Source organism: Eublepharis macularius, chromosome 12 (assembly GCF_028583425.1).
Source record: "Eublepharis macularius isolate TG4126 chromosome 12, MPM_Emac_v1.0, whole genome shotgun sequence".
Classification (NCBI taxonomy): Eukaryota; Metazoa; Chordata; class Lepidosauria; order Squamata; family Eublepharidae; genus Eublepharis; species Eublepharis macularius.
In genome coordinates this window covers 56,304,964-56,321,549 of record NC_072801.1, presented here as the reverse complement: position 1 = coordinate 56,321,549, position 16,586 = coordinate 56,304,964, and the positions used below count along the sequence as shown (strand labels likewise).

The window sequence follows — 16,586 nt, the reverse complement described above, 5'->3', positions numbered from 1 at the left end:
AACTTAGAAGCCTGAACCAATACAGGCAATGGACTTAAAGGGGCTCTGCTAGACAGACGTCCAGGACAATCTCATTGCAGTCACTGGTGGACTTCGTTCTGAAACATCTTATCAGATAGCAAATGTTGTGAGCCTCTACAAGATCCCTCAGGTATGATACTGATGAGAAAAGTGAATATTTGTAAGTAATTTACTTGTCATTCTAATTTCCAGATGCAATTTTTTTATATCTATAGACAGGAATGACTGCATTTTATATAACTAGGCAAAGCCTCCCTTCTGTGTGAATAGGAAGGAATCGATTCATTGATTTACACATCTGCATCTCAGATTAGAAAGAATCACCCTAAAGCCACATCAAGAAAGAATTTGTGTATTCCTGTTCCTCCTTTTTTCTTTTCTGTATCCCCTTTCTTATTTAGATTTTTAAAAAAAAAATAAAAAAGAATTTAAGAAAATATCAAATTTGATAGTGCAAAAGCAGGCAAAGATCCCCACAGGAGCACAGATTAGCTGTGTTAGTTTGGCTTGGTTTTGCAATGATTATAAGTTATGCATTTTTGAGAAGTGCAGAAATGGTATTCATTGAGCAGTAGTTCAGTTAGGAAACATCTTCTTCCCCCTTCAGCAGCAGCCGTTTTAGGGACTGGGTTCCTCTACTGGCTTCCCATCAGTTACTGGGCTCAATTCATGGTTTTGGCTATAACATACAAGGCCTTTCATGGCTACTTATGTTTTGTTTCAGCTCTGTATGGGATTTATGCTTGTTTTTCAAATGGTTTGTTGAATATCTCAGCTGTTGATCATATTGGTTTACACTGTTTGATCTATCTTGAATCTCAGCTATCAATCAATCAATCGATCAGTCCATTCATCCATCCATCTATCCATCAATTGACCAACTCACCACTTGAACCATTTAATAATTTAACACTAATTTAATAATAATTTAATAATAATTTAATAATAAATGGAATGCTGAGTGTCTTCTTAGGCACTGATATCCTTAAAGGGGTATAATTGAGTTATCATTGCTTGTGCTCATTTATTTGTCTGGCATGATGTCTGATCAATCCGTTAGTTTTGGTTATCAATTACTCTTCAATGAAAATTATGGTTAAAATTACATTAATTCATCACTAAAAGTCTACATTCTTGGGACTAGATCCAATGATGCATGTGCAGAAAGAAAAATGTATTTGGTATAATTCTGGTATTGCAAACAGCCACAAGGATGGGTAGCAATACATAACACAAATACAGAGACACGCATATATGTATATATAAATAAAATGATAATTGATTGTTTCTAGACAGCTTTTTTACTCAGCCTTGCACAGCCTCTCCCCCTTACCACATCCCCCATCCTCCATGGCAATTGGCTATGCAGGTCCAAATGTCCCCAGCCTAGATTTTTTGATGGCGGTCAAAGCAGGGAGGACTCACTCCCATTTTACCAGCTGAAAAGCTGGTTAGATATGAATTAAAGTTCATGTGGTGCAGTGGAATGTACAGCAGTCAGTTCACATGGCTTTATTTAATTTTCTTCATAACTGTATCAGAAGAAATAATTGTGCACTTGCTATTTTAGTAATGTTAGTGCTGCTGCTTGCACAAGGACTATTGTGCACAATGATCTCTTCCATGGCATCAATTCCTTGACTCTGATTTTGGGTTAGACATGGGCACAAAAGGGGAAAAAAATGAACATGCTGTTCGTTGTTCATTGCTGTCGATGAACATGAACAAATGAACAGTAACGAACATGTCCCATTAATGAACATGTTTGTTGTTCGTTGTTTGTGGGGGCCAGAACAGCCCCCGTTGGACTTAGAGAGCCCATATTCACAGAAAGTGATCAGCAGGCTGTCCTCCAGCTATCGTGAAAACGGACCGTGAAAGGACGCAAATTCGTTTCCAAAGTTATTTTATTGGTTCATCTCAGGCAACGTGTTGTATATCCAGTTTAGTAATAATCATACAGGGAGCAACCCCCACGAACAGTTGGGGGTTTCTCCCGGTGGGAGAGTGGCAATGGGTGTGCCTGGCTAAGTATCCCATTTCGCTATATACACGCTTCTTCAAAAGCCTCCATACATTTGCTTGGGAACATAAATTGAATGGATACAATTCAATGTATGTCCAAATACATGAAACTTAACAATTGCACTGGAGTTATAATGTAAAATGCAAAAGAAACCCACCAGTTCTATGTACTCACCAATGAAACCTATTTTTTATTTTTTTATTTTTTATATGAAGCAGAAGTCGAATAACATGTGAATTTCCTTATTTTAATCCTGGGCAAAACCTCTATCCTTTCTCGATCTCCTCTCCTGTATAGGTATAATTCTGGGTGGAGTTTATAAGAGTATCGCCCCGTTGAGGGTTGCTACTTGCTGTTAACTATTTAAAGTGCACACATGCATTTACCCATTCTCCTTGACCACACAAAACAAGAAAGTGATCAGCAGGCTGTCCTCCAGCTATCACCCAAGTTTGGTCAGGGTTGCAATACAGCTCTTGGACTTATACATTCCCAAATCCAATGCCCCCAGGAAACTCCCATTCGATATAATTGGAGCCATCAGTTGACTTTTGCCCTGTGTACAAGCAGTGGACTTGAAGGCGGGCTGCCTCCCCTTTAGGGGGTGGGTGGTGTTGCCACTCGCCGGCAGCACCCCCCATGTGCCCGCCCACCCAGAGGCTACTTTCCGCCTCGGTATAGAGGTGGGTGATGTTTGTGGCCACCGGGTCTGGCAGGCTGGGGGAGGTGGTGGTGGGCCGTCCATGTCAGAATGGGTGCTGCATTAGGCGTGCATGAAGTGTAACTCCTGAAGGTCTTTGCCCCTGAGGAAGTCTTGAAGGACGAAGGACGAAGGACGAAGGATGAAGAACTGAAAGAAAGAAAAATTGCTGGCTTTGGTTCCGGGCTTGTATTGAGACTGTGATCTCTGCATTCCATTCTCCACCTTGGAATGTTTCTGTCAACAAAAGAGAAGAAGAAGATACGTTACAGAAGTCCTTGCAGTTACATCTTTAAAGACTTGTCAGTTACATCTTCACTTGCCTTTACTACCCAGGGTCCCAGGGTTGGGGACTCCTTGTCAGAAGAATTCTGGAATTATACTTGTATATTGTTGTATCATACAGTGCATTGCAGAGAAGGACTGGGAGGACCCCAACATCCATCCTGTTGGATTGCGCAGACTGCTCCGGGAGAGGCTTGTCCACCCCTCCTGTGTCAAAGTGGAGGCTTTCGCCAGTGTCACTCACCTTCCTGACTTCATGGAAAGGACGGGATGGTCAGGACAGGAGAGGTCATTGGGAGAGGTCGTTGGGAGCTTTTGATGTGCCCCTCATGCCCAAAAGCGGTGGTAGCTGACAGCACCCACCATCCTTCCTAAGCAGAAAGGACGGGATGGGCAGGACAGGAGAGGTCATTGGAAAGGGTTGTACTGGTTCCATCCAGAGGGGGCGAGGTTGAAAGAAGGACTGGGAACTTGTCTGGGAGAGGACGTGATAGGCAGGACAAGTTGTGGGGAAGGGTCGTATTGGCGTCATCCAGAGAGGGAGAGGTTGAAAGAGGGAACAGGAACTTGTCTGGGAGAGGAGGGCAAAGAGTTACCAGCCATGGAAGCAGCCCTGAGAACTGAGGGGGGCTAGAGCCCGCTGCAGAGGAGCTTGGCCTAGAACCGTGGTAGACTGGGGTGGCTCAGAGCCCAGGTAGGTCCAGGTCCATGGAGGGATACCCAAGTAGGTTGAGGTTGACATTGATGAAGGTCAATATGTCCACCACGTCTGGGTGCAGATGTGTGGCGGGGACAGAGGAAGTCTCCCAGGTGAGAGAACACCTGCTCGCTCTGCATGCTGGTGGGAGGGCAGGACAAGATGTTGATTGCCATGATGGACAGATCCGGCCATACAGCAGATTTACTCATCCAATACTCCAATGTGATGGAATGGGGGGGCTCCATGGGCTCCGCAAGGTACTCGCACCCCATGGCCCCCACTGAGTCCTCCGAGAGATGCACCCACCGTGCTGTGGCCAACCACACAGCTTACCGACAAGGTCCAGAGATCAAGTGGGGCCATTTGGGTTGGTCTCTACTGGTGTGGCTCTCTTCCCACCTCCTCCCCCTCCTCCTCCTCCCCCTCCTCTTCCTCCTTCTCTGCCGCCTGCCCCTCTCCTCTGCCCAATTCCCTCCATCCTGCCTTCTCCTTCTGGAAATGGAGCACTGCTATATGGAGCTCCTTTTTCCAGCGCTGCATCTGACCCTCCTGTATGGCAATGCTGCCCTTGATCCAGGGGTCACAGAGGGAAGCCATTTGGTACAGCATCTCGTGGCGCAGAGGATGCAAGCGATCGGCCACACATACCTGCATCCTCCTCACAAATTCTGTGACACTGAGGAGCAGCTCTTCCTCATGCTCAAGCTCCTGGGCCAGGAACCGGTCAAGCCCATGGATCAGGGGGATGACCTGATCCAGGCTGGCATCATACAAGCACAAGAGCTTGGTGGCATCCTTAAAGGGTTTCAGCATCTGGGACATCTGCCAAGGACTCTCCATTCCATGGAGCTGAGGTTCACCTCCTCTCCCCTCCTCAGAATGTCCAAAGATGACAGGATGTCCTGCAATGGTCCCTTCTGCTCCACCAGATGACATATCATGTTGAAGGTGGAGTCCCAGTGGGTGGACAGGTCCTGGAAGAGTTGGTGCTCAGGGTACCCCCTCCCCCTGCCTCTAGAACAGCTTGCGGGAAGAATTGATGCTGTGGGAGAAGTGGGAAGTGATGCGCCAGCAGGTGTCCAGCAGATTGCGCATCCACAAAGTTCCCTCATCCCAGCTGTCCCTTGGCTTGCTCCCCAGCCTGAGCACATCCCTCAATACCAAGTGCAGCTTCTGCGCCATGCACACCAGGCCCGGGAGGGATGCTTCTTTCAGGGCTTCCCGCATCTGTCACCATGAAGCCATGGGCAAACTCTTCCACCCCACCCCCCGGCTGTCCGCTCCCTCAGAGCCATCTTTACAGTGGTGATGTTCTTCCCAATATGGACACTGCCATCCCCCAGGCCTGGAGAAGAACTGCCCTGTAGCCCGGTGTCAAGCAGGGTACCTTTTTCAGGGTGCCAGATCATGGCCTGGGGCGGCGGAGGTCCTCTGGCTGCCACCAGTAGGTGGAGATGGCAAGGTAGCCGTGATGGCAGCCACTCCAGAGGTCGGCCATGAAGTGTACTGTACAGCCTTTGGCAGCCAACAGCTCCCTGAGCACCATGTCTTGCACAGACTGGTAGAGGGCAGGCAGGACTCAAAGCCCAAGAGATGGCATGGAGAACCATAGAGCAAAGTGCTGGAGCAGTCTTTGGAAGCCCACGCCCTCCACGATGGATAAGGGGAATCCTTGCAGGACAATCCTCTCTGCCATGACATGAATGCCTGCCTTCTGAGCCCTTGACCTCACCCCTTTCAGCTGCACTATCCCTAACAGAACAACCTCTCCAAGGGCGGCCTGCCTGACCATTCCGATCCCACCGGCAGTACCCTCAAGGCAAGGCTTCTTGCTTGGGGAGGATTCCGGTGACCCTTTCACCAATCCCGGCTCAGAGGAGCTGGTAGCCCTCTGTCTCCCCCCGCTGGATGTTTCACTGGCAGAGGACGGAGACCAGAGGCTTGGGTGGTGCGTCTTCAGGTGCCTAGTCAGGATGGTCAATGACAGGTGCTGCGGGTCATTGTCCCAGGCCATCATAGACACAGCACCGCACCACATGGGGGTCATTCGGAAGGGCCAGAAAGTGCCTCCAAATGGAGAGTTTGAACTGTGGCCCACTAACTGTTCCAGGGGAAGGAGGATGAAGGGTTGCTGCTGGATGTACCACAGAGCTGGCACCGGAAGATGGAGTGACAGGTGGACTGTGGGCAGGGACAGCACCGGGAGTTTGGGATAGGGACGGGATGGATGTTTCATCTAACCCCAACCATTCCTCCCTGGATCCCTCACCCTCCTCCTCAAACAATTTAAAGTGTTTCTCTTCCCCCAGTGGCAAGATCTCTTTGGCCTCCTCCACAGCCCCCACAAGTGGATCTTGGGGAGCGGGAGTCTCTGCTGCCCCAGAGCCCCACCAAGGACAATCTTTGCACTTCCCCCCATGCCCACCCTTGCCCCCCGCCCAAAACCTCATTGTGCCAGCAAACAAGAATTCAGGAGGAAAGAAAAGGATAGAACACTGTCAGCCCTCAGCCAAGGTGCCCACTGAGCTTGGCCCCAGAGCCAGGCAGCAGCCCTGGAACCAGAGGGAGGGGCTAGAGCCCTAGCCCAGCACTCCTAGAAACCTGACCAGATCAGTCGCTGATACCAATCAGGGTGAGCCCTCAGCCAAGGTGCCCACTGAGCTTGGCCCCAGAGTCAGGCAGCATCCCTGGAACCAGTGGGAGTGGCTAGAGCCCTAGCCCAGCACTCCCAGAAACCTGACTAGATCAGGCACTGATAATAATAATAATCAGTGTGAACCCTCAGCCGAGGTGCCCACTGAGCTTGGTCCCAGGGCCTGGCAGCAGCCCTGGAACCAGAGGGGATAGCTCCCTATCCCACCCACCACACACACAAAAAATCCCAGCTCCAATGCACCCACCCTGTCTCTCTCCCCAAAGGCTAGCAACAGCTCTGTCCCACTCCACTGCCTGCTGAATCTGAAGGCCAGCCTGGGAGCACAGTGCTTTATATCACCAGAGGTCCCATAGAACAACACAGGATGTCTGTGGCTGGCAGTCAGAGCTGCCTAACAGGGTTTGCAGGGTTTGAACAACAGCAGACAAACGCAACGAACGAGTCTTGCGACGACCACCTGTTCATCTAGAATAGGGCCTCAAGAACAACATGTTCATGAACAGCTGATCGGGCTGTTTGTGGGTTTTTTGCGTTCATAATGTTGTTCATGCCCATGTCTATTTTGGCTGCAACAAAAGCAAGCTTGTAAATGAGCAAGAGATTGGGTTGAATCCAGCCAGGTTTTCTGCTGATGAAGGAAGGAAAGTTATGCATTATAAGGACTATCAAAATACAATGAACATATAACATTTAAAATATAGTTTTAGAGTATACAACATAAACAAAACTCAGGGGTATTTCCTCTCTTCATCCTAAAGTACCTTGTTGCTAAATCAACCAATGATTAATTAACTATATAAAAGGAGTTGGCTGAGGCAGACTGAAAAGCTGTCTGGAGCTGACCTGCTGTCTTATATAATATACATCATCTTCTTGTTGCTATACTTTTGGCATCAGACTAAACAATGAAAAAATCTGACACATATCTAGAAACACAAGTTAAAGACTGGACAGATCCAGAGAATATACTATTTGATACAGCACTACAGGGCCTGTTGAACATACTATGAACTCAAGAAAATTGCTGTTAATGCATTACTGTTTTTAAAAATGTGCCGCAGTTCACTCTTGCATACACAGACTGAAAAACCCATTTATGTTTGAAATTTTTTCTTCTTATACTTTCCTCCAAATTTATCTTTAGCTCTTGTATGGATTTGCACCAGTAATGGCTGATAGGACCCAAGTTCATTCCTTCTACCAGATGTTTCCCAATGAAGCCCTTCAGTACATGGGAATTCTTCAATTATTTCTCTTTTTCAAGTGGACATGGATTGGATTTCTTGCTGACAACAGTGAGAATGGGGAACAATTTTTGCAAACAATTCTTCGAGATTTTTCCCAGCATGGCATCTGTTTTGCCTTCACAGAAACATACCCAGATTTAGGCTTTGATGATAACATTGAAGACACATGGGAGTGGATGGTAGGAATGTACAATAAAATCATGAACAGTACAGCTAACGCAGTTGTCTTCTGTGGAGAAGCTGATTCCATGATGAAATTAAGATGGTTGCTGCATATGCCAAACATCGACAATAAAATAGCAAAGCCTAAAGGTAAAGTGTGGATTCTGACAGCCCAGATGGACTTTATGTCACTTTACTATCAAAATACTTGGGATGTTCAAGACATCCATGGTGCTATATCTCTTGCAATTCACTCCAATGAAATCCCTGGATTCCAACAGTTCCTTTATGGTAGAAATCCTACTAGCATAAAAGAAGATGGATTTATCAGGCATTTCTGGGTACAAGCATTTGGCTGTGCATTCTCAGATGAGGCTGAAGAGGAGATCTGCACTGGAGAAGAGAGATTGGAGCACCTTCCCGGGGTTGTTTTTGAAACAAGCATGACTGGCTACAGCTACAATATCTACAATGCTGTCCATGCTGTGGCCCATGCATTACATGCTATGTATTCATCTAGACTGAAGAATACAGCAAAGATGGCAGAAAAAAAGGAGTTTCAGAATGTGCAGCCATGGCAGGTACTGGTGCAAACAAAACTGGTGCAAATGTGCATATACTAATAATATATTATGGCCTATAATTTCTGGAACCATCTTATAGTTATGAAACATTGGGAAGACAGTTGCTTCTAGGGATGTGTGCTTGGAAATATCTGTCTCGAATATATACCTGAAAAATACCTTATCGGTATTTCTGGGACTATTTGGGTATCTGGCATAGTGTTTAGAATTCTCAGAAATACCTCCATCAGGGTCCCATATATTTCCAGAAATATTTGAGAATATCCAGGCCTGGCATTTTAAGGATCTCAGGCCAGATTTTCCTCCCTTTACCAGGTTTTCTGGGCAACAGGAAGGCATTTCCCAAATGTTGTTAATCTCACCCAGACCAAGGAAGGCAGCTCTTAATCATTATGAGCCAGGTAGAGGGTCCAGTAAAGCTGCAGGTCTAGCTGACCCCTTCACCTTCCCTCCCTCCTTTGTGGGAGCTGGGTCCTTCTCAAGGGCCTTTTCCCCTCCCAGTCAGCAGCTGCAAGTAGCATGGTTGGGGATACTGTAGTACTGAACACCTTCATCCAATTGTTTTAAACTGGTGGGAAGGGTTAGTGCACAAGCAGCACTAACTCCCCTGTAATTTTGGTATCATATGTTTGAAAAATAGCCACTTCGATTCCCCAAGGGGAATAATAAAACCAGAATAATAAAGAACCTGGATGGTGGAATTATAACAAGGGATCCAAATACCAGTGGATATTGGTATTTATGCTGTTCCCAAAATCCAAATCTGAAAAATACCACTTTTTTATGTGCAGATCCCATGTTGCATGCTGTCACACCTGCTGTAAGTAAAAGAACAAGGTGCAATTTGTCTAGCAAACATGTTTCATTCTTCCATCTTCCCAGCTTTGGGAGCAATAAATGGCCGTCTTGCTCTATCTCTCTGTTAAGCCTTCTTCTCTCTCTCTCTCTCTCTCTCTGTCTCTGTCTCTCACTCACACACACACACACACACACATAAATGCACCCATAGCCCTTCAATCTGGCTGCAACTATATACTGCAGCTACTACTACTTTTAGTGTAACAGAAGTATGTTTAAGAACAATGTAGGAACACTGTTTTTCATTAGTGACTGAATCCCCTCCCCATTCAGTTATAAGAGATCTGAGCAACACTGGAAAATTCTTGCAGAACAATTTCATTTTCTGAAAGTGTTCTACATATATTTCATTGGTCTCCCCTGGTCCCAACTTCCCTGTGACACTGCCCCCCCAGGCCCTGGAGGTATTAATGATTCAGAGGTTGGGTTGGTGCTGGCCCAGCAACAATTTTTGAGATGAAGGCATCTTTATCTCTCTTCTTCTCCTCTCTCATCCCAGGATGCAAACAACTATAACAGGTTCCAGATGCTAGGATGCTGAAAAATATAAGGGAGAGAAGGGTAGACATACAGGGGAGAGCAAGAGACTTGCTTCCCTCTCTGCTGCTACTGAAACTGCCAGAGAAGTTGCCACAGCAACCACGGCTTCTAAGAGACATCATGGGAAAATGATGGATTCCTAGAGAGGCTTCTGGATGTTTCTAAAGTCTTGCGAATACAGGCATGCTGTTGGGTGAAAGTATGAGAGCAAAATCGGGCATCCAGATTGTGTGCCTGTCCCTCCCCCTCATGTCTCAAGCCTGGGGAATTTTGTAACACAATTCCCTCAGCAGATCAAACAGCAGCAGACAGGTTCTGAAATATCATCTTTGGACCGTAATAGGAGGGAAATGGAAGATTTTTAATGAGGATCCCAGGACAGCATGCCTGGGCACACTTCTGAGTATTCCTTTGCTCTTACTGAGAATCAGATAGATGCAGAGGACTTAAGTTTATGCTTTTCAGTATATGCTTATGCGGTATATCCTATATCCAAATCAGCCACCAAACACGCCTGCCTAAACTGTTCTTTCTGTCTTAAAAGGAGATTATATTGTGTGATTCAAATCTCAACCATCAGCTTTTTGCAAGATCTGAATCACATTCTGCTCAAAATGCTGGCATGTCTAAAATTCCATTAGCCACATACATATGGTGTGGGGAAAGTCATTCTTTTAAATCATAAAAATCTCAGAGTTAGTCAGTTGGCAGGCCTCCACACATAAGATCTACCATTAAGCAGCACTGTGTTTTCAAATGTGTGTAAATAGGCCACTCAAGCAGCACATTCCATGATTGTCTAAAAATTCAACTGAGCTGCCTGAGAGCATCAGAAAATATTTCAAAATTAGGAGAGAGATTTTCATTTGGTTCTAACAACAACAACAAAAACATTCAATTTATATACCACCCTTCAGGATGACTTAACACCCACTCAGAGTGGTTTACAAAGTACGTTACTATTATCCCCATAACAAAACACCCTGTGAAGTGGGTGGAGCCAAGAGAGCTCTGGAAGAGCTGTGACTGATCCAAGGTCACCCTGCTGGCTTCAAGTGGAGGAGTGGGGAATCAAACCCCAGGTCTCCAGATTAGAGTCCTGCGCTCTTAAGTTTCACCACTACACAAAACTGGCTCTCGCATGGCTGTGACATGAATGAAATGGCCACTGGTCAATAGCAGACTTTTCTGTCCATTATTTGTTCTTTCATTCCCAGTTCACCACTTACCTCCATTAGTTTCCCTTTTTGATCTAGCTCCATCGCTTTCTGAGAGGTGTCTCGTTTAACAACAGTGCTGGGGAACAGGTTTCCTTTGACCACAATGGGAATTTAGAAGCAGGATTTGATGTTGTCAACTGGGTCACCTTCCCAAATCAATCTTTCGTGAGAGCGAAGGTTGGGCAGATGGATCCCCGGGCTCCTCTGGATCATGCACTTACTGTTAACGGGGATTCTTTTGAATGGCACAGCCGGTTTAACCAGGTAGGATTTGTATGAACTCATTTTGGGAACTGTCCCATTGAGTGACTGGACTTTAGCAAAGAATTTGCAGGCCATAATAACAGTCACATATTTATTTTATTTGTTGTTGTTGGAGAGTGCCCTCAAGTCATTGCTCACTTATGCCACCCCCTGCTGGGGTTTTCCCCCTCCTCAGGCTCCATCCCCAAATTACTCCTAGGGATTTAAAGTGGAGGGTTGGCAACCCTAGGCTCTCCCCTATCAAATCTTTCTACTAGTTCCAAGTTCACAGCTCTGGGCACACTCAGGCCTTAAGTACCTCTCTTCTTTCAATCACTTCAGACACTTCTGCCTCCAATATTTGGCACTTGGGCAGCTGGCCATTTGGGGCTTGGGCAGCTGGCTTCCTGTGGTGGCAGTGGTTCCTGCCCAACTCACATGAGGGAGGGGCAACAGTGAAGGGGCAGTGGTGCTCTTTTGCCCAGATCCCCAGATTCAGTAAGACAGTCCCAGAGTTGGAGTTTAGATTTCTCTTCACAGGAGCCGCACTAATTATTAATTTAACAACTGTGGGCATCTTTGCTTCTAACCTTTGTCATATGGGTAAAAGACTCAATAATTCTGCACATCATGTTTAATAAACGATTGCATGCTATGTTCTTGGAAAGCAATAAATATTACAAGGCCATTTATCTAAATACTTACACTCTCCACTTTCATCAATGGTTTAGGCACAGCCCCTTTCTCTATGTAATGCCAAGTGCCATGCTGGTTACAGCAAGAAACTGAAAGAGGGGGAGCCATTTTGCTGCTATGATTGCATCCCGTGCCCAGAAGGGAAGATATCAGAGCAGGAAGGTGAGAATACTCATGTACAGAATTATTAGTATGACTGGCTGTTATCTAGACAACACATCAAATTTATTGAATCTCTCCCCCCATCTTATCTTTTTTCAATATTTGGAACAGAGTTTGTATTTCTAGAGAGCTCTGTGTGTAGAAAACCTGATCTTAGTTTTAGTACACAAACCCAGAAAATTTAACGTATATCCCAACTAGGCTAATTTAAAAATGATAGGCAGTTCTTGTGATACCTAAATATTTGAACAATAATGTTGAGTTGTCTCTGATGATTTATTAGTCTCAGGGCCAAACCAGATAAGACACTGATGAGCTGAACAGTCTTTCCAGTGGAAGACTACTTTGTCTATTGGCCTGATGCCAAATCTGGCTGCCACATTGGGGAAGGGAAACACGAAGCGCTGTTATCAGTATGTTGTATCAGATCAGTAGTACTTACTCCATGACTTGTGGAGACCCACATTCCCAACTAATATCAACCAAAAGATCCACATTTAATTTAATCCCTAGCATGAGGTTGGCACCTCAGTGAGGCTTGCAACTTACAAGTTCCTGCGGCAGTGGCTATTTCAGTGTGGAAACCATCCACCAAAGATATGGGGTAAGAGTCTTGCCCATTTTTTTGAAACATGAGGAGGGTACCACATTGAGGAACTAGACTCAGAAGAGCCACAAGTGGCATGTCATAGTGCCACATGTGACTCCCAAGCCAATGAATGAATATCTTTATTCAAGACGTTTTCGAGAGGAATGGGGAAACTTACACAGGCTGTCTTTTGGGTGGCTGAAACTTGGTCTTTGTAATGGGATATTCTACTTGATTGTATCCTCACTGCTAATTCCCATAATCACCCCCTTCACAACATCAACATAGACAATGGAGTATCTGTGTATAGTTGAGCCTCAGCACAGTTCAGACATAATGCAAAACCACAGTTTGATTAATGTAACTATATTTAGTGTAGCTGTCTGAACTCTGGAAATTCCACTGTACTTTGTTTACATGTAAGTTAACACAGGGTCTGAAACCAGGGTTTGAATTTTACTTAGCACAATTAAGTCTTTTACATGATGTACAAATGCAGTCATCCTGGTTTAAACCTGGCTTAATGTGGCTTATTCCATGGTGTTGTACTTTCACACTGCCTGCCTACAGAAATGCCTGAACAGAGTGAAGTTAATTAAAACCAGCATTTGTCAAATTAGGATGGAAGGACTGTCTACAAGTCAAACCTATCCATATGTTCTGAGTTCTCTGATATATGTGGGAGATTTCCCCCCCAATAAAGCAACCTCTCAACAAGATTTGTAATATGGCACTTATATATGATCCGTACCATAACTTTTCTTTTCCAGATATGGCTGATTGCTACAAATGCTCAGATGACCGATATCCAAACAAGGACCACGATGTATGCATCCCCAAATCTGTGACCTTTTTGTCCTATGAAGAACCTTTGGGGATGAGTTCAGCTGTTGTTGCTCTTTCCTTTGGTTTCATCACATCCCTGGTGTTGGGAACATTTGTGAGGCATCACAACAGTCCCATAGTCCAAGCCAACAATAGAAGTCTCACCTATAGTCTTCTCATCTCCCTCCTGCTCTGCTTCCTTTCTGCTTTACTATTCATTGGCCAACCTGATAAGGCAACTTGTCTCCTCCGTCAAACTGCTTTTGGTATTATCTTTTCAACGGCTGTTTCTTCTGTGTTAGCAAAAACTATAACTGTGGTTCTGGCTTTCATGGCCACCAAACCTGGAAGCAGGATGAGGAAATGGGTGGGGAAAAGACTGTCAATTCCCATTGTTCTTTCCTGCTCCTTTATTCAAGCAGGTATTTGTGTTATTTGGCTAATAAACTCCCCACCATTCCCCGATATCGACATGCATTCAGTGACTGAAGAAGTTGTGTTAGAATGTAATGAAGCATCTCCTATCATGTTTTACTGTGTCTTGGGCTACCTTGGCTTCCTGGCCATTGCCAGCTTCACTGTGGCTTTCTTTGCGAGGAAGTTACCGGACAGTTTTAATGAAGCCAAGTTCATCACATTCAGCATGTTGGTCTTTTGCAGTGTTTGGTTATCCTTTGTTCCAAGTTACTTGAGCACTAAAGGGAAATACATGGTGGCTGTGGAGATCTTCTCCATTATAACCTCCAGCGCTGGGCTGCTAGTTTGTATTTTTTCCCCAAAATGTTACATTATTATTTTTCGGCCTAAGATGAACAACAAAAAAATGCTGAAATGGAGAAATTGTTGAAGGAGATGAAATTAGGGATGTGGCAATCTTCTCCATTAATGAGTTTTGCCAGGCAAATGTACCATAATTGAAGATAGCAAATTGGATAAACTGTTTTCTGGTTCGGTTCATTAGTGCAGTTCCTTGGGAACTTGCTCTTAGTAAGAAGCAGTTGCAGTTGCAGCCAAAAACAACTGACCTGCTTCCTCCATTGCAAAGGTGAAAATTAAACAAGGAATTGATCACAAAAGCCAGGGGAATGGGTCAAATGCAGTGCCTGAAAGTAGACTGAGCTCCAATAATTCTTTTCTAGGAGTAAGCCTTGTTGAATAAAATGGGGCTTATTTCTCAGTAAACTTCCTTAGAACTGCCCTCTCAGTCCCCAAGATCAGGAATGAAAATCCTCAAACTAGAAAAATGGTCCCTGGAACCATTTTTCCAGATTGTTTTTCCCGGGTAGTTTTTGCCTTCTAGACCATTCATTTAGCAGGTCTACTCTTCTTCAAATGAGGATCTGAAGGGGGGTTTCAAACCTTCTAGAATCAAGACAGCCAGAAGTAATGCCAATATGAAAATAAAGAGGGCAGTTCTGGGTACTTCTACTATAGCATTGGAAAGAGAAAAAAAAAACACTTCCTATAATTTATTGGACTGAGGACGTTTATAACCTTATCAACATTTGAATGTAACACATATAGATGACAATAGAAATTGGACTTTTAGGTATTTGAAGACTTTTATAGAAGCCTATGGATAGATTTGCCATAATTGTTTTTGTTTTGCTTTGCATGAATTAAATAATATTTTTTTAAAAACTTGGCATGTCTTGGCATATAGCGATTGTTGAGGCTGGGAGAAACAAGGCTGGTGGAATGCTGACCAAGTTTGGAGCCAGGGTGGACCTTCCCCTAAGACATCTATGTCGGATGCCTCATGCAGCCTGCCCTCAAAACTGTCAGCTTATTTAAATAAGCAGTGGTGTAAATCAGCTATTTATGAAATAAATAAAAGGTAGTGGCACCCAGACACAGTTGTTTGTGTCATTATTTAGCTCCTGTTATTATTTGAAGGGTTCCTTGGAACATTCTCCTGCTGTCTCTCAGCAGATGAAGCACCAGAGTGAGAATACAAAATTGGTTAACCTCGGAAAAATGAAAGAATGGTTGTTCTTCTTTATTTCTTTGTTATGGTGTTGAAAATCAAGTTTCAATCACAATTGCTTCACAAAACTCTTCATTGAAAATAAAACTGTTGTTTAAAAGTATATAAACATACTCTTCCACATTATTGCTTGTTTCACTTTTAAAATGTAAGATGGCACTTTTTACCCCTTTTCATTAATGCTTTTGGCTATTTGCAACATTTATTTTTCCCTGCCAGGCTACTGTAAAGAAAAGAATGGAGGTAGGTGGCACAAAAGGCAGATTTTAGCTCCTCTTTCATTCATATGAAAGAGGAGCTAAATTGTTATATATGAAAGAGGAGCATGAATTGTTACATTTAATGTTTTTAAATGTTTTTAAATGTATTATTTAATGTTTTTAAATGTTTTTAAACATGTTTGTATTTGTTATCCGCCCTGAGCCTGCGAAAGCAGGGAGGGCGGAATATAAATATAATAAATTAAATTAAATTATATGCTCTATTGTAAAAACAATACCCCCTCTCACTTGAGTATTATTGGAAAGAAGAGATATGTTTACACACATGCCAATTCACACCCACCAGAGTGTGTTTCTTGAGTGAGAATTTCAACTGCTTATATAATAGGAATAGTTTCTTCTCTTCACTTGGAATTTATTAGTGAGAATCTCATCTACAGTATGAGCAATTCTAGAAATTTAATACCAAATGGAAGAGGTATAAAAATTTAATTTGGAAACGCATTTTCCACGGAAACCAATAAGAGAATGGATCCGAAACTTGGTTAATAACAACTCTATCTTACATGAACAGAGAGAATTACAAAGGGACCTAAACCTCATTGCTATTTTGTGTATCCATCATCAGCCTTTCCTCCCAAACTGCAAAGGATCCAAGCAGAAAACTGCTGAGGCAGCGCATCCTTGTATTGATATGAGGAGCATGTAAACAGCGGGAGAAATAGTGCATTTTGTGGGGCAAGCTTAAGGCAGGGTCCTGGTGCAGGAAAAATCACGCCACAGCTAATTTTGGATGAAAACAGGCCACAACTTTATTGGTTACAGAAAAGGAAAAGGAGCGTTGGCCAGCGTAGGGCACGGATC

At 44.2% G+C, this 16,586-nt stretch overlaps 1 protein-coding gene across 1 annotated transcript; it reads left to right on the top strand.

Annotated features, from left to right (window-relative positions):
* The first annotated feature begins 7,811 nt into the window (after positions 1-7,811).
* Positions 7,812-14,361, top strand: LOC129339483 (vomeronasal type-2 receptor 26-like). The gene is made up of 4 exons (XM_054994063.1): positions 7,812-8,378; positions 11,036-11,263; positions 11,974-12,100; positions 13,460-14,361. Exons 1-4 carry the CDS (start codon positions 7,812-7,814, stop codon positions 14,359-14,361), a joined length of 1,824 nt encoding a protein of 607 aa, XP_054850038.1.
* The last annotated feature ends 2,225 nt before the right edge of the window (positions 14,362-16,586 follow it).